The 18,510-nt window shown below is 47.1% G+C and overlaps 1 protein-coding gene across 1 annotated transcript in view; it reads right to left on the reverse strand.

Annotated features, from left to right (window-relative positions):
• The window catches only part of MB (myoglobin), a 56,044-nt gene that overhangs the window by 26,981 nt on the left and 10,553 nt on the right, over positions 1-18,510 (reverse strand). The window contains exon 3 of the mRNA XM_043520050.1: positions 15,867-16,008. Coding sequence (XP_043375985.1) covers positions 15,867-16,008 — 142 coding nt within the window. The remainder of the gene's footprint in view (positions 1-15,866; positions 16,009-18,510) is intronic.

An 18,510-nucleotide genomic window follows, 5' to 3' on the forward strand; every position in this document is an offset into this window, starting at 1 on the left:
TCAAAAGTTGGCGGGCCTTTTCCTGTCTCCCTGGTCAGTGCATCTGAATTGAGAGTGCTATCCAGAGCGGTCACAATGGAGCGCTGTGGGATAGCTCCCGGAGCCCAATACCATCTAATTGCATCCACAGAACCCCAAATTCAACCCAGCAAAACCAATTTCAGCGCTAATCCCCTTGTCGGGGGTGGAGGAAGGAAACCGATTTTAAGAGCCCTTTAAGTCGAAAAAAGGACTTCGTCATGTGGACGGGTGCAGAGTTACATCGATTTAACACTGCTAAATTCGACCTCAATGCCTAGTGTAGACCAGGGATTAGTGCTAAGCCAGTAAGCTCACAATAGAGGTGCTGAGCAGTGGTTAAGAGGAGCTCTCAGCTCCCCCACCTCCTGCCTCTTCACAGGTGCAATAAGGACTCATCAGGCAGGAGAATCAGAAGTGGGAGTAACAGCAGGAGCTGTTCCCTGCCTGGACTATTTCTGGGTCTCCATGGCTTTCTGCCAGTAGGTGGAGCAGCACTGGGCTCTGATGGGCAGAGAAGAATTGTCCAGGCTGGTAGTTCCCTACCTGCCCCCTTTTTCATAGAGGAGGATCTGTTCCCCTGTTGGTTCCCCATCTCCTCTAGGGGGGCAGAGAAGGAAAGAGCCAGAGCCCGGTGCTTCCAGATCTCCCTCCTCTTTAGGGCTAAAGGAAACTGTGTCACAGGCCTCCCCTCCCTTAGCCCGAATTCAGGAGAAAAGGTGTGTGTGTGAGGGGGAATACATTTTGATTTGGTGACATATTTTAAAGGGAGACATTTTCTTAAAATGAGTGTCACTATCTTTCTCCTCTGTCCAGCCTGGTATTTTGGTTAGATCTGTGGAGAAAACGGACACTGCTGCCATGCAGGCACACAGGATGGGAAGGGACTCCCTGGGTCATCCCGTCCAGTCCTGGGCAGTGCCATCATATAATCCGGTTCATAAATGCATCAAGCTCCATCTGAAAACTAGTTAGGTCCTTTGCCCCCACACCTCCTACTGGAAGGCTGTTCCAGAGCCTCACTCCTCTGAGAAGGAGAGGAAAGTCTATATTATATTTTTGTCTCTAATCTAACCAGCTATTGGCTACTTCTCTTCCATGCTGTGATGGAGTTAGAGGAAGCAAATGTTTCTGTTAGGCAAACTGTGCCCTTGCTGCTTTCTACAGCAATATCACCAGCGACAATGTGACAGGCATTCACCCACGAGTTTGCTGAGATGAGGCAGAATGGGCTTCAATGCTTGCTCTTCTGAAGTGAAATCAGCTCTTCGGGGATGAAGGGAGGAGCGGGAGAGTCCTATCCAGCCAAGACTTTGGAGGTGTGTGGGGATGGAGGTGGGCAAAAGAAAGGAAAAGAGAGAGAGCAGTTTTAACAGCACCAGCTTTCTTGACCTTAGCCATGGTTCACAAGACTAAGGGCCTGATTCTCTCTTACATGGCCCTGCCAACCCGGTGTAAAAGACCTTAGGGTAAATGAGAGAGTCAAGGTCCAAAACATCAGCTTCATTCATCTGTCGCATCAAAAAGACTTGGCATGAAACAGCGATAAATTAGTGCCGGCTTCCCTGCTGAGATAATTCAAAGGATCTTTTCTTCCACAGCAGGGACCAATTTTCCTGTTGATTACATATTGTGATTAATATAGGGAAATTTCTTGATTAAAAATGTCACTGAGTTAGGCCTTTTTTGCGGTAACTTGCCCTGTTTATTTCTGTCCATGAAGTGAGCCATTTGTTTCAGCGATGGGCGTGGTATCAATGGGTTAGATCTATCCAGTGGGTCTTCAGGTATCCACTGCTATACTGAGTGAGGCGTCTCAATCACAGCAATGTTGATCTCCTCCTTACCTCCCACACCATTGATTAGTGTCACTCATCCAGTGAGCAGGGAGAGAGAGCGGAGGCAGGTTCTGCCAGAAATAAGTGACTCGCTGAAAATCAAATCCATACAGTGGAGCCTGAGCATCATACCTCGTAGGTGGAAGAAAGAGGGGGAGGGGGAAAATATTTTCCACTTGATGACTGTGTGGCTCCTTTTTATTGCTTGTAACAGTTGTAGTTTACAGAGCCGGGAGAGAAAGATGGCTGAGTTTTTGGAAATGTTGCATAATGTCTAAGCAATTGTATGGAGGTTGCACGGGACAACTGTGCACCTTGCGGGCATTTGTGAGGCAGAAGACCAAAGAAGTACCTGTGAGATCCCTCTTCCCCATTAAGTGAAGATATCCTGTGGGATCAGTCCCACATGCCAGGAGATGGAAGAGGCTTTGCAGTACAATATAGAGGCAGGAAGGGGTTGTCTTGTCATGGCTGCGGGTTGACAGCAGCATCTTCTGCACTGGGCTTTTGCAGGCAATCACTCCTGGGGCAAGGGCTGGTCCCGGGGAGATGGGATGTCTGGTCCACTAGAGCAAAAAGAAAAGGAGTACTTGTGGCACCTTAGAGACTAACAAATGTATTTGAGCATAAGCTTTCTTGAGCTACAGCTGATGAAGTGAGCTGTAGCTCACAAAAGCTTATGCGCAAATAAATTTGTTAGTCTCTAAGGTGCCACAAGTACTCCTTTTCTTTTTTGCGAATACAGACTAACACGGCTGCTACTCTGAAAACTGGTCCACTAGAGGTGATTCTGAGCGGCAAACCTCAGATCTGGACCTCTCCAAAGTTTGGGAGTGACTAGATCCAGAGTTTTGGTCTGGGCCCTCTGTTTTTGGTTCCCAGTTGAAATCTGGTGGAAGATTGAAAACTCTGAGTGGGAAGATCCAAAGTTTCCAGTTCAAATCTGGGTGAGACAGAATCAGCACCATTGCTTATTGGTTAGCTCAGTGGACTTGGAGGCAGGTCTTCTTGGTTCTATTCCCGGGTCTTCAACTGACTTTCTGTCTGAATTTGGGCAAGTGACTCTGCTTCAGCTTCCGCATCTGCAAAATTAGGGTATAAATATTGTATCTATCCTGGAGAGGTGTTATGAGACCTAAAAATGTTCACAAAGTGATTTGAGATCCTCAGATGAAGTTGTGGTTCTCTCTCATGGTACAGGTATAGTACTAAATAACTGTTGTAGTCACCAAATAGGGACACTGGAAATTGAGGACTCCAGAGGAAAGTTCTGTGAGGGGAAACAAGTATCCAGATCCCCAATGCATGTACTTTCAGTGGGAGTTAGGTATTGTGTGTGCCTGTGGACAATCTTCCCCTGCATGGATGGGGGCTTCACCCATGGAAAAGAAGAGGCTGCATTTGATCTTTGTGACACCAACTCTCCTCTGATTTCAAAGCATTTGGGGCTTCGTCCTGCTTGGTGCTGAGCTCCTTGCCATCCCCACTGACTGGGACCGGAGTTGAGGAAGTTCTCCACGGTGTAAGATCAGGTCCTTAAGAGAGAGGCAAAGCCTGTCACTTCAGTCTTGTTCAGAGCTCCACTCACACCTGAACTCCCCATCTCTCTCCCAGCCCCCCTCTAAATCTGGGACTTATTCCTTTTAGGCAAAGTGAAGGGGGGTAACAGTCCCAGGATACAGCAAATATATAATATGCTTGTTTGATGACACTGACATTCTGCCCTTTTCACTGAAAAAATGTACAACAAAAAGCCACCCCAGCCGCCTCCTTCAAATCCCTTCTTAAAACTCTCCTGTGCCATGATACCTACAAAAAATAACCCTTGACAATGATTAGGCTGCTGCTCATTATCCTGACCACTATTGTGTCATTGTTTTCATGTGCCCACCCTTCTTGCACTGTACCCACCTCTTATCCCTTGTATGATACTTAGATTATCAGCTCCTTGGGGGAAGGACTGCCTTTTAGTGCTGTGTTTGTACAGCACCTAGCACAGTGGGGGTCTCGGTCCATGACTAGGGCTGCTAGGTGCTATGGTAATACAAATATTTAATACTAATAATAAATATAAGAACAGCCACACTGGGTTAGATAAGTGGTTCCTCTAGCCCAGTATTCTGTCTTTTGACAGTGACTAGTGTCAGATTCTTCAGAAGGAATTAAAAGAACAGGGCAATTATCAAGGGATCCTTCCCCTGTCATCCAGTCTCCACTTCTGGCAATCAGGAGTTTAAGGATACCTAGAGCATGGAGTTGCATCCCTGACCACCATTATAATAGCCATTGATGGACCTATCCTCCATGAACTTATCTAATTCTTTTTTTAACCCAATTATAATTTTGGGCTTCCCAGCATCCCCTGGCAACGAGTGTCCCAGCTTGAGTAAGTACTTCCTTTTGTTTGTTTTAAATCTGCTGCCTATTAATTTCATTGTGTGACCCCTGGTTCTTGTGTCATGTGAAGGGGCAAATAACACCATTCATGATTTTATAGACCTCTGTCATATGACCCTTTAGTCGTCTCTTTTCTACAATGAACAATCCCAGTCTTTTCACTCTCTCCTCAAATGGAAGCTGTTCCATACTACTAATCATTTTTGTTGCCTTGCTCTGTACCTTTTCCAATTCTAATATATCTTTTTGGAGATAGAGTGACCAGAATTGCACACAATATTCAAGGTGTGGTGTATCATGGACTTATATAGCAGCATTATGATATTTTCTGTTTTATTATCTATCCCTTTCCTACTTGTTCCTAGCATTCTGTTTGCTTTTTTGACTATCAATGCACATTGAGTAGATGTTTTCAGAGGACTGACTCCAAGATCTCTTTCTTGAGTGTTAACAGCTAATTTAGACCCCATCATTTTGGATGTATAGTTGGGATTATTTTTTCCAGTGCACGTTACTTTGGATTTATCAACACTGATTTTCATTTACCAATTTTGTTGCCCAGTTTCCCACTTTAGTGAGGTCCCTTTCTAACTTCACAGTCAGCTTTGGACTTAACTATCTAGAGTAGTCTCATTTTGTCTGCAAATGTTGCCACCTCACAGTCCAGCCCCTTTTCCAGATTGTTTATGAATATGTAGAACAGCCTAGGTCACCATACAGATCCTTGGGGGACCTCACTATTCAGTTGTTGCCATTGTGAAAACTGACCATTTTATTTCTACCCTTTGTTTACTATCTTTTAACCAGGCAGTGAACCATGAGACGACCTGCCCTCTTGGAAGGCTAATATCAGATGATATATTATCAACAGGGCTCACTTCTGCTCCCCTGATAACAATTACAAAACTCCTGCAGAGTAGGATTGGGTCCAATTCAAAGCAATCTTAAGACTCTCTTTGTTGATGATCATACATGGTAACATTTGAATAACCATTTCAGCTATCCAGTTAAAGCCATAAATCTGGATTACATATATAAAAAAAGAATCTATTTAGAAGCATATGCCCAATTAAGGGAGAAATGTTTCCAACTCTTGTCTCTTGCATTGACTTTTTTTTTTTACTGACTTTAATGTCAGTCAATTCTTTATGGTTTATTTGAATCAGTAAGCTCATATGTTTCAGAGTAGCAGCTGTGTTAGTCTGTATTCGCAAACAAGAAAAGGAGTACTTGTAGCACCTTAGAGACTAACAAATTTATTTGAGCATAAGCTTTCGTAAGCTCACGAAAGCTTTTGCTCAAATAAATTTGTTAGTCTCTAAGGTGCCACAAGTACTCCTTTTCTAGTAAACTCATACACACTGACTGCCCCTGCTTAGTAGGACTAGTCCCTGCTTTTTTTCATAGCAAAAAACTACCCTTTTTCTATCTCTGTCCATCCCCAAAACTCCTCCCAGGCCAGTGTAATCCAATGGCATTTAAGACCTGTCTTTAATGGAAGTTTAGTGGGTTAGACCCTCTCTTTTAGTTAGCTTTCATATGCTAACAATCATGATACACTTAGAGGTGTATCAAGGTGAGATGTGACCATTATGTTCATCTAGCCTGACCTATGTGATAACACAGGCCTTAGAATTTCATTCAGTAATTCATGCATCAGACCAGAGGTGCCAGAACAGGGAGCGCAGCAGGGCCATGGCCCCATCACTTTTAAAAGTGGGAGGGATACGCTCTCCCACTTTTTACCAGCCCTAAGGGCGAGCAAGCGGGGGGAGAGGGTTGGGGGGAAGATGTGGCATGCAGGGGAACAGGTGGCATGAGGGCTGGGGCTCAGGGAGAAGGGGCAGTGTGGGGGGTGTGGCTTCAGGGATAACGGATAGTGTGGGCACAGGGGTGGGGCCACCGTTCAGGCGCTGGTGACATTCCCCCCTCCCCACACACACACACACACACACACACACTTTTAGGGAATTTCCACCACTCCTGCATCAAGCCAATAATCCATGCTGGAGTTAGTACATATCTCTAGTTGATGGCTGGTAACCAAGATCCTTCCTCCCATCCTATGGCATTAGCCCAATAAATATGAATTGCACTGTATGGACAGGAAGGCACAATCTCTTCTCAAGAATAATAAATAGATCTATGGAGAAGTATAGGAGGGCAAGAGGGGAGATAACGGAAAATGAGAAAAGGAAAAATGGTTTGGGGAGAGTGAACTATGAAGAACTGAGATTGTTCTGTATGTTTTGGTTCCATGTTTCTTTTCTATTTTTGTTTGGTTTTAATGTTGGTGTGGTGATTTGGGGAATCTGTATGATTTATGAGCTCTGTGTGAGATTATGAACTCTTCATCTGTATCTGTGTCAGCCTGCTGACTCCATCTTGGCTGTGGGGTTCTTTACCTACTCTGTTACCTCTGTACTGCCAGGTTGGACTGAAATTCCAACAAGGTAGTGATACAAGGCTGACAATAGCAGGATGGTAAATCCGGATGGCTGACCACTGAAATGGAATAACTATATACAATAGCCTGGCTCCCAAGCAGGAGAAATGGTTTATCAGGGGAGAGGTCACCTGGCAATGAAGTCACCTTGGTAAGGGCCTGTGGATCACCTGAGTAGGCTGATCAATGAGTCACTTGACAGAGGGACTGGAATACTCTAAAGTGCAGGAGTTGCTCAGTCTATTGTCTCTCTCTTTGACCATTTTTCATGAGTGTAAGATCAGGAAAGCTGCTGTGGATGGGACCTCCGCCTATCTGGAAACAGATAGGACTCCCACGGGAAGGGTTGGCTAGAGTGAGGGGAATTGTGTGTGGGGTTATTTTATTTTGTTAAGCGCTGTGTAATTCTCATGCTATTAAAGAACAGCAGCGTTGTAGAACTCCAGGCAAAATGCATGAGTATTATATGTTGCATCTACCATGTGCAACCCTGAGAGAGTAAAGTAGTAACCCAGATGGCTCTCACCTTTTGGTGGATTTCTAGAGAAAGGTGTATTGAAGCTTGGGGGAGCCTGCGGCGTCAGGTCTGGTAATGGGGCTGGGCAGGGGACAGCAAGGTCACTGCTATCAGGAGGGAGTAGCGTTCTGTTCAGACTCGGGAGCCTTAAAACACTCAGGATCAAAAGGTTTGGATTTCTCCACAGCCATTTTGTGGGCGGCCGGCAAGAGGGAGTCTGACCAGATCAGCCGATGGGTTATTTGTTTCAATTAATGATGTGGTCAGATGGGAATAAGGTTATTCATGATGCCAGTGCTGCTGTCAGGGAGTGAAAGAGAGCCAAGAAGGGATTTAGAGAGGGAAGGTGTTCAGTGCTCAAGGGGATTGAGGCTTTTCCAGGCATAGGGCATGGCATCAAAGTTGTGCCTGGGAGAAAGATACCAAGGGGGCATAAAGTAAAGACTAGTGGAGGTAGAGTATAGGGAATGCAGAGGGAGACCAGTTTGAGATGTTAGGAGAGGCAGAGCTGAGCAGAGCTTCAGAGGTAAGAATGAGAAGGAAGATTCTGATCTTGTTTGTGTTATGTAAATGCAGGCTCATGCCACCGTTGACCTTACTGCAGTCACTCTGGATTTACATCATAGAATCATAGAATATCAGGGTTGGAAGGGACCTCAGGAGATCATCTAGTCCAACCTCCTGCTCAAAGCAGGACCAATCCCCAATTTTTTGCCCCAGACCCCTAAATGGCCCCCTCAAGGATTGAACTCACAACCCTGGGTACATCCATATATGTGAGAGTCGTAGGCTAGCTTGAAGAATTTAAATGTGAATGCTCTACAGCCGATCAGCTGGAGAGATCTCCTGGAAGATCTGTTGTGATGGGGATGGTATGACTGTAGCTTAGCCACCTACATGCACCGTACTCTTCCTGATAAGTGCCCAGCTGGTGGGATGTGAGGCACAATGATGCCATCTTGTGGCCAGTTACAAAAAGTGTCAGGTCTTGAGTCCCTACAGACATGACACCAGGTGCTGTATGTGCCACCTGGCTGGCATAATAAATACTTTACGTCTTCACATGTGTACACACATTACTTTAACCCTCACAAGCCCTCAGTCTGGTAGGCAATTATTCCCATTTTACAGTTGGGGAAACTGAGGCACACAGTGGTGGAGGCAGGATTGCAAGTACAATCCAGGAATTCGTGGCTCCCAGAATCATGCCAGTTCATCTCTACTTTGAGTCCAGCCCCATGAGGATGGAAAGAACTTGAAGTGGGTGCCTGTCAACAAACTGGAACTAAATTTCTTTTTTGGGATGGAGGAGGCAAAATGTTTATGTCTACTTACTTCAGTTTAAAAAAAAATCACACACACACACATTCTGATGATGTGGTGCTAGATAGACTGTAAATAGAGCAGGCAATACCTATGCCCACTGGCTAAAGATGCACCAGACCCCATGTTAGGGTTGCCAACTTTCCACTCACACAAAACCGAACACCCGTGCCCTGCCCCTAGCCTGCCCCTCTTCGAAGGCCCCGCCCTTTGCTCACTCCATCCTCCCCTCCCACTGTCGCTCGCTCTCCCCACCCTCACTCACTCATTTTCACCAGGCTGGCTCAGGGGGTTGGGGGTGTGAGGAGGTTGAAGGCTCCAGCTGGGGTTGCAGGCTCTGGGGTGGGGCCAAGGATGAGGGGTTTCAGGGTGCAGGAGGGGCTCTGGACTGGGGGGGTGGAGCGAAGGGGCTCTAGGCTGAGGTGGGGTGGTGGGAGTCAGAGGTGCAGGCTCCAGGCAGCACTTACATCAAGCAGCTCCCGGAAGCAGCAGCATGTCCTTCCTCCAGCTCCTATGCAGAGGCATGGCCAGTCAGCTCTGCGCACTATCCTGTCCACAGGCGCCGCCCCTGCAGCTTCCATTGGCTGCGATTTCCAGCCAATGGGTGCTGTGGAGCCGATGCTTGGGGCAGTACATGGAGCACCCTGGATCCTCCTACACATAGGAACCAGAAGGGGGGCATGCCACTGCTTCCGGGAGCCGTGCAGAGCCACAGCTGGCAGGGAGCCTGTCTCAGCCCCGCTGTGCCGCCGACCAGACTTTTAACGGCCCGATCAGTGGTGTTGACCAGAGCCGCCAGGGTCCCTTTTCAACCAGAACGCCCAGTCAAAAACAGGACACCTGGCAACCCTAGCCCATGTGTGAGTTATTTTTATGAGACTCTGACCCAATAGGCAATTGCTGTACAAATGCAGAGCCCATGAGGCAGACTGGTCTGCCCTCTCAGTCTATTTGTGCATGGGGACTAACTGTCTATTTCCAAACCTGACCTTGGCTTTCGGTTCCCAGGGTATGTCCCTCCTCCCACCCCATGAATCGCTAACCAGCACTGTGACAGTCTGAGGGAATATGTCCATGTCAACTTGTAAATGCCATTTTGTTTTGTGAAAGTCCTTTTACATTGTATCCTCCATCTTGGGTTAAGACATAAAGGTGGTGTTGGACACACTGTGCTCCTGCAGAGGGCATGGGGGCACCTCCTAGAAAGCTGGCGCTGACAGAGCCATCAACTGCATGACTCTCCCCTGCTGGGACACTGACTTTGAATAGACTCTCTTCCCAGAAACCTTTCTGGGGGGAAGGGAGGGCTGGAATCCCCTGGTCTGAGCAGATGACTGGGAGAACTTCAGCTTCTCTGCTTGAGCACCTGGCCCAGTGGGCTAACTCTCTAAACCAAGAAAGCCTTTTCATCCCCAGAAACAGAAGACTTAGCTGGAGGAAGTGGAGAGAGGAGGGAATGTGCCTCTGCTGAAGGAGGTTCCCAGCCAGTGGGAGCTGCGGAGCCGGCGCTTGAGGTGTGGGGCAGCATGCACAGCCCCCCAGCATAGGAGCCAAAGCAGGGACATGCCACTGCTTCCAGGAGCTGCACAGAGCCACAGCAGGCAGGGAGCCTGTCTGAGCTGTGCTGTGCCACTGACTGGACTTTTAAGAGCCCAGTCAGCAGTGCTGACCGGAGCAGCCAGGGTCCCTTTTCGACTGGGCATTCTGGCCGAAAACAGGACACCTGGCAACCCTATGCAACACTCAGATTCAAGGCATCTAACCTTTTTAGGCACCAGGAATACCACTGCGCTCCACAAAGAGTGAGATAGGCACCTGGGCTGCCCATACAATGAATGGGGAGAGAGAGGTGCCTTGTGATGATCCACAAAAGTTAACATGGTAGGCAGGGAGCTGCCTAAGCTAGCACATGGGAAATGCTGACCACCAGTGTGTTGTAAGACCCTTCCATCTCACCTGTGGTTAGGCACCTACATGGCTCCACACAAAATTGAGGTTTGTGGGACTAGGGGCAGTGCCGGTGCCCACCTCATGACTTTTAGCCAGTAGTTAGAGCACTGGCCTGGGAGGTGAGAGCCTAAGATTCAATCCCCACACCCTGTCAGAGGGCAGAAAAGAATTTGAACAGGGATCTCCCACCTCTCAGGAGAGTGTCTAACCACTGAGCTCTGGGATCTTTTGATGTAAGACTCCCTCAGTTTTGCCTGTTGAAGCTGTTCCCCTGTGGATAAATAATCAGAGTAACTGGAGCAGAGGGGGACTGGCCCGTGGGGCCCCCCCCATCTCCCAGATGGATGCCCTGACCACTGGACAACAGAGTCATTCTCTTGGTGTCTGGCCCAATGACTATGTAGAATTATCCACAGTCAAACAATCATTGGTCCAGCAAGAGAGAGAGAGAGAGACTCTGTAGTCCAATGGTTAGAGCACCGATCTGGGTGCCTAGAGTGAGGCAGCAGGATGCATGACCAGAGGCAGAAATTTGGGGGCTGAGGGAATTTTTACTTTCAAAACTTACCCACTGAGTGTTTGGCAGAAGTTTTGTGGATTGAATTGGAACCTAAACCTGGCACTTAGATGCCTAAATTTGGGCTTGGGGCACCTAAGTACCTTTGTGGAGCTGGGCCATAGTATCTAGTGTCCTCCTGCTGTATACTGTCACCACAAGATGATGCAACATCTTTTCACCACACCAAATGAAGATGTGGAATGACAGCCATCAGAACTGGGGTGCGAGGCCTCCTCTTTTGTGCAAAATGATCAGAGTTTAAGGCCAGACAGGTCCATTAGCTCATCTAGTCTGTCTTCTTGCATAGCACAGGCCATTGCAGTTCATCCAACAGTTCCTGTACTGAGCCCCGTAACTTACCGTCAGCTCAGTATGTCCCATGTTCTTTAGTTGCCATTGAATTCCACCTCACCACTATGTTCATATCCTTCCCCTAATCTGACTACTGTGATGATGCCCCTACACCTGGAACTCCCTTCTTATCAGAGTTCACCAGACATCAACCGTTCACGTCTCAGGAGCCTGCCACCATAGACAGACACCAGTAAGAATGCTGAACCCATTGCCTCTCAAACCCAGGAACTGCGTGAACACCAAGAGGCTGGAGCTTGGGTGTGCTGTGTCTGATTGGTGGGCTTTCTTCTGACTGAGTGGTTAAAGCAGACTAAAGTAAGAGCTAGGCCATTGCATTGGCTGGACATTGTGCAGCCAGCGTGGGGTGCTGCTGCAGTTCCCGGGAGAGCCCTGAATTGAGCTTTGTCGCCCCCAGCCCTTCCACGCAGCTATGTGCCTGCGTCTCCTCTCAGGGTCCGTACAGTAGGGGCTGCCCGACGTTCTGCTCCTTTCGCCGCTGTGGTTCTCAGGAGAACTCTGAGGTTCAGGTCTCTCTCGGGAACCGCAGCGGCAAAAGGAGCAGAACCTCATGCTGGCAGCTCCTCTGGTGCGGCTGTACCGCCCCTAGCCTTGCCTCCCTGGACTCAGGAGAGCTGCATGGAAGGGCCGGGGGCGGTACAGCTGTGCTGGAGGAAGTGCCGGTGCGGGGCTGCCTGCCAGCCCCACTTCTGCTCCTTTCCCTGCTGCAGTTCTGGAGAACCCTGCAGTTCAGAAGTTTCCAACCCAGTGGGAGGAGGACAGAGCCCCCCCAGGTAACATGGGATGGATCATGGGGAGGGGATGGGGAGAACACAGGGTCCTGGGCTGGGGCAGGGTCACATGATGAGTCATGTGGGGAGATTCCACCCCCCCCTTTAGCTGGTGCAGAGTACTGCTAAGAAATGAATTCTACTTGCACCACTGCCTGTCCCCAAAGAAGGTGACAGCCAGCAAAACACCTGCGGTGTTTGCCTGCCCGTTCATAGGCAGAGCGTGGAGTTGTGAATTGTTTTCCCAGCTGCCCTCCCCACCATGCAGTACCAGGAAGGGAGCAGGCACTCATAAGGCCATTTGGTTTCCCATGGACTCTGCCAGTGATAAGATCTGTCCTTTTACTCCTGGAAAGAAGGGACAGCTGAAAGTGGCTTCCTTTCTGTCTGCCCCTCTATACAGATGAGGAAACCAGATCTTTCTGCAGGAGACAGGAAACACATAAGGGGTGTGGGTAATCCACTTTCTCCTCTCAGGTGCCAGTGCTGGCCCATCTACTAGCAGGAATGCTTGGAGCCCCCGAATCTCGCTGCTAGAGCTGGCTGAAAAGTGCACATGCAGTTTTGTGGAAAATGCTGAAACTGTGTTCATTTGGCAGGGCTCTACGCAGACCTTATTTTTTAAAAAAATCATGAAACCTTTAATGAAACATTTAAATCCACATACTATCAAAATGGTTATCAAAGTAATTTTTTGTTTAAACAAAAAATGTCAGGAATGTTTGGGTTTTTTTTTTTAAATCAATTCTGATAAAGTCATGATTGGTGAAAAACAAAAAAAATGTTTGGAAAATGGTGACAATTTTTCATTAAAATGCCCTTTTTTCAAAAAAGGCCAGTTTTCAAGGTGGAAGAAACTTTTAATTTAAGAAATTTCAGTCAGTTCTGCTCCTGGGCAGCCAATTGCTGCTCCCACTTCAGAGTCCCTCACCTGATGAATCCTCCCTTCCCTGGGCAAAGAAAGGGAGATGCTTTGAGAAAGCTGCTTTCCGAGGCACTGCTCCTTACTTACACTGCCACTTGGCTCCCTACCTTGAGGGGCTGATGTCAAAACACAGACCTCTGCAAAGGCACTCTTGTGTCTCCGCTGAACTGCTGGCTTATTTGAAGACACAGGCCTCTGGAGTTATTTATCGGTTAAGCATCTATACCTTATTGGATTAACATCATGGCATAGGCCTCTGAGCTCACTGGTTCAGTACCTCTAACTTGCTGGCCTGATGTTAAGGGGCAGCCCTCTGCAAGGTCTGCATTGGATCAACATTGTTAGCTTTTCTGGACTTACATGAATGCCTGGACATCTGTAAGGTTATTGACTATGTCAGGCTATCTTGTGGGGCTATTGTTGAGGCAAAGTTTGAAGTTCTTGGCTCAGCATCTCAAGTTTGATGGACTAGCCTCTGAGCTAACACTTGCTCAACACTTCCACTGTGTTGGTCTGATATCATTGGCATAAGCCTCTGTGATGTCCTTGGCTGTGCTGACATCTGTGAAGAGAAGTCTCTGAGATTACCATCTCAGCACCTCTAGCTTAGTGGTCTGGTGGCAAGGCATGGGTCTCTCTCAGTTCCACTCGGTCAGCAGATGAGCTACTTGGAGCAGGAAACTTGTCATCTCTTGTGTCTTGTACAGTGCCCAAGTACATGGTCTGTGCTTAACAAATTATAGCTACGACAAGGCCTCTGACAGAAGCTGCTCCTTGCGAGATAAGGGAGGGCAGTTCTCATTTGCGTTGTAGGATGATGTCTCATGGGAGGTTATGAAAGATTCTGTGTAATGGAAAATATGAGACCAGACACAGTGATCCCCATGAGGTGAAATGGAGAGTTTCATACCAATAGCTGCTTCCAAAGAAAAGGATCAAAAAATGGAGGGTGGGGAAAGAATGACTCTGGAGATCTCAAAGCACTGTTGTCATTATGACACACAGCTATGCATAGATACTAACTGTGCAGGCAACTATTATGTGATCCAGCCCTTGCTCATGTAGCCTGATAGACAACAAAACCTATTTGATTAGGATACCAGTCATAGCCAGGACCTCTAGCATGCATATAACAGTTTGAAAGTACCCTAGATATTTTAAGGTCTTGTGTGCAGGACAACTCCTCTAATCCTTAGTTCTGTACTCGGACACATTCTGAAGGGAGGTCTGTTTAACATCGCTCCCTCCAGATGGTGCAGCTGTCAAGCCGCTCAGAGCAACCAAGGGGAAAGCACTATTTAATCGTCTGTTTTCTTACCAACTACTTGCTTCCACCACGCATTTCTTCCAGGCACTCTTGCTAGACTTCCGTGCTCTGGGATACCCATATGTGACCACAAACTCAGGCTCTGTGAAAGAACTATTCTCTGATCATTTTAGCATTGAGCACTTAAGCCTCCTCTCAGGCTGGAAGGGTGGGTGTCTGTTTCCCCCAGTCGTGGTTCTACCTCAAACTAAGAAGAAATGGTTCAGAAAGGCTTTGCTCCTTAAAGAATCTAGTGATGTAATTACAATAAATCCTGGCTGTGCTGGAAGTCACGTTACTCACTAAAAAGGCATACTAGACAATTGTCTGTAGTTTGAGGGGCAAAGTCACATGACCTCAGCCTTCCTATCCAGTTATGAAAGCAACAGAGAGCCAACTTCTTCAGAAAGGAAGCTGGGAAAGGTCAGCCGGCGCTCCTCAGAACCAATCAAAAGCCAAAGGCAGAAGCTAGCATGGAAGGCAATGGCAGCTTACCCAAAAAACTCAGTTGTCTCCTGCTTAGCAGTGCATAATTTGGAGACTTAAGGGACTGATTCTCAGTTACACAACAATTGATAGAGTGGAAACAGCACTCTGAGAATCTCCTCTAAGCAAACATGTAGATGGAGAGGATGAGGCAGTAGCATTAGGTGGGGTTATTTGTTTGACTTGCTTCCACAGATATCTTACTCTCTATACTTGCTGCTGAGAATGGTGATTTGGAGTCTGAGCACTTAAAGAGATCACAGTCATTGCCATCAAGAACTTGGGGTGCAGTAGGTTAATACACAGAGGCCTGGTTTCCCCTTTCTGTTACATTGCAAGTGGAACATGTTGCGTGGTCTCAAGCCAGTGGCTTTTTGTGCAAGGCAGAGCTAAGAGGAGAGGTGGCCAGAATCCACCACACTCCAGCTATTTACTGCTTCCAGGGGAAGCAGCACATATGTAAGAGCAGCCCTGTGGCTGCTCTAGCTTGCACTGGAGAGCAGGCAGGCCATTGGCTACCCCACAACACAGGGAGCACAAACCTAACTCAAAGCCCCTTTTCTCCTTCCCTACCCCCATTCCTGCCCTACTCTCTGTGACCGCAGGAACTGAGTAACTGAACATCAGCACCTAAGCTGAAATTCAAAACAGATGGACTTTAGTCCTGCTTTAAACAGAAATCTCTACACAACCTTTATCTATGGAGCTCCTACGGTGCCTCTATGATATCCTGGTTGTTACATATATTGTGCCAGGAGAGAGACCAGCTTGCTTTTGTTCCCTTTACTGGACTCCTTACACTTTTGCATAGCTCACACTAATAATAGTGCTACAGCACTATACAGAGTTAGATAAGAGGTTGTGAAAATTGAAGCTAGTTCTCCTATAAAGCAGGCTGTCCAAGACCCTCCTGTTCCCCACCATATGTATGCACCCTCCCCATGCTGTTTAAAGCTCACCTGTAAGGACAAACTGCTGATCTGAAAATGTGTGCGCTGCTGTTAAATCAGAGTTCAGTCTGGCAGTTATGCCATGTGGATTTAGACATGATGTCTTTACGAATGTAGATCTAGTCAGTGGGATAGGACCATCTCCCTCTCCCTGGGGATAAATGAAGGAGAATGAGTGTGATGCAGGCATACAAATTACAGCACAATTTCTCCAGGAAATCCAGCCTCCCTTTCCCACAGCCATAACACACTAAAGCCAGAAACCAAGTCATGCCCTCAAGTGGCAGGGACTACCAACCACTGCCAACTGGGATGGATACCAGCATGGGGGTGGGGGAGGGATGTCAAATTTTTTTTTTTACTTGCTTCCACTGATACCTTACTCTCTCCCCCTGCTGCTGGGAACTGTGATTTGAGGTCTTGGTGCTTTAAAGAGATCACAGCCATTGCCACAAAAGGGACCACTACTGGGGACTCGGGGTTCAGTAAGTTAATACACAAAGGCCTGGTTTCCATTTTCTGTTACATTGCAAGTGGAGTATATTGAGTCATCTCAAGCCAGTGACTTTTTGTCCAAATCCCAGCACGTATAGTTCAGTCTGACAGCAGGAACACTGTGCACTAATAGCTCAGGACACGGCTGCTGGTAGCCTAAAAGCTCCCACTAGAATCCATAGCACCTTATGCGGAGGCTAAATGCAAAGCAAATGGATCTGAGTGAAAAAGTGATTCCTAATTATACCCCAGATGGCTGGCACCCGCTGTGCCCTCAAAAGACAGGCTGCTCCCTTCTCTCTCTGTATATATAAATCTCTAACTTAATGACTCCAGGGGTTTGGAGCCCTTTCTGCTTTGGCCTGCCACTGATGTTCACAGCACCTGTGGCCATTTTCTTTGCAGACCAGGGCTTTTTCTTTGGGAAGGAGAAGACTAAAGCCACTATAAAGAGTTCTAAGGATAATAGTGCGTATGACTGCAGAGCCTTTTCTTCCAAACTAAACTCAAAGCTCTTAACCACACTTTGTCATTTAATCTAAACTTCAAGCTGGAGGTGTCATTTCCAGCTCCAAGAGTTATCCCTGCACTAGCTCTGATGAGCTAACATACTAAAAATAGTGTCGCTGCAACAGCAGCCCCCTGAATATATACCTAGCGTCGCGAATGTGCCGCCTAAAGATTTTGGGGCCTCTAGCCCCTCACACTAATTTTTAATGCACTAGCTCAATCAGAGTTAGCATGAATCTATCTCCTTGAGCTGGAAATTACACAACTTGAAGTGTAGATATACCTACAGACAGCATCTGTAATCTGTCTGGTTAGCTATACCAGATCACTGGAGTAGCTGCACAGCTGGATACAGGAATCGTCTCATCTACCAATTAAAGGTGACCACCTCGGGGATGGAATTGTTTAAGAGCACATGGGACTACTGCCCAAGTCGTTCTATGCAGGAAGTGAAGCGTCCTAGATCTAAATGAGACAGCAATAATATAATGAATAGCAGGAAGAAGGCTAAGCAGGTGTGCCCATTTACTAAGTCATGCTTCAAAAACAGATGGGTACTCCAATTTAAAAAACAATGGATTCAAAATAGATAATAAACCAGAATACCTTATTATTAATTAAATACTAATAACGTGCTCCATCCCAGACAAGATGCACAGACAGACAGCTTCTGCTCTGAAGAGCTTCCAACCTAAAGCAGACTTAGAAAGAATGTGCTGGAAAACCACAAGAGGAACCATGTTAAGGATTTTTTTTTTAATCCATGAATGTGCATCTGGTGGCTTCATGAACTGGGACTAGGAGGTCATTTCATTTACAGAGGGAGCAGAGAAAAAGTCATGGGGACAGGAGTGGAAGGAGACCCAAGCCAGTGTCAAGCCTACCTTTGTTGATAGACCAGGGAAGGGCCGGGAGAAGAACTTACAATAAGCTGAGTAGGTCTGAGATCTTGGACACAGAAGAATTATGTAAGAGCAGAAAAGTGAGGATGAGCAGTTTAAACTTGATGTGCTATGATTAACCTGTGGAACTCACTGACACATGATATTATAGAGACAAAAAGCACATAAGATTTTTTTAAAAGGGTAATAAGAAGACTAGCTGCTGAAGTGAGAGTAGCCATACTAAAAGGTCTCAATATCCACCTGCAACAGGTCATAAATGGATTATCAGTGGGCTCAGGACATGTTCCTCCCCTCCTGCCCATTGTAAAACAGTTAAAAATTATGAGCAACTTTTTGAAGCTCATGGAATTAGCTATTGTCCAAGGGAAGAAACCTGGCTTGATAGCCCATTGGTAGCAATTTCTGCAGTTTTCTTTTCTTTCCAGCTGTGCTTTACCTTCACTCTTTCTGTCCCATTTAGTTTTCCTACTCCTCTGCTCGCTCCCAGTAAATACGTGACATCCTGCATCCCCCAAAGGGTTTCCTCTGAGTGGCTTGACTATTCCTGTATATGTTCATCCAGCGGAGGTGGTGAGTGAGAAGAGACAGAAACACTCTGACATATCAGCTACTCTCTCGATAACCCAAGAGCTCACCAAGAGCCTGCAGGACGGGACTGCTCTCACGTAGGCCCAAGGCAGAGCCCCCCGTGCGTTAGCATGATGTCAACACCAGTAATTTTCCACCCCCTACGGTGGGATTGT

This window comes from Dermochelys coriacea, chromosome 1 (genome assembly GCF_009764565.3).
Source record: "Dermochelys coriacea isolate rDerCor1 chromosome 1, rDerCor1.pri.v4, whole genome shotgun sequence".
Classification (NCBI taxonomy): Eukaryota; Metazoa; Chordata; order Testudines; family Dermochelyidae; genus Dermochelys; species Dermochelys coriacea.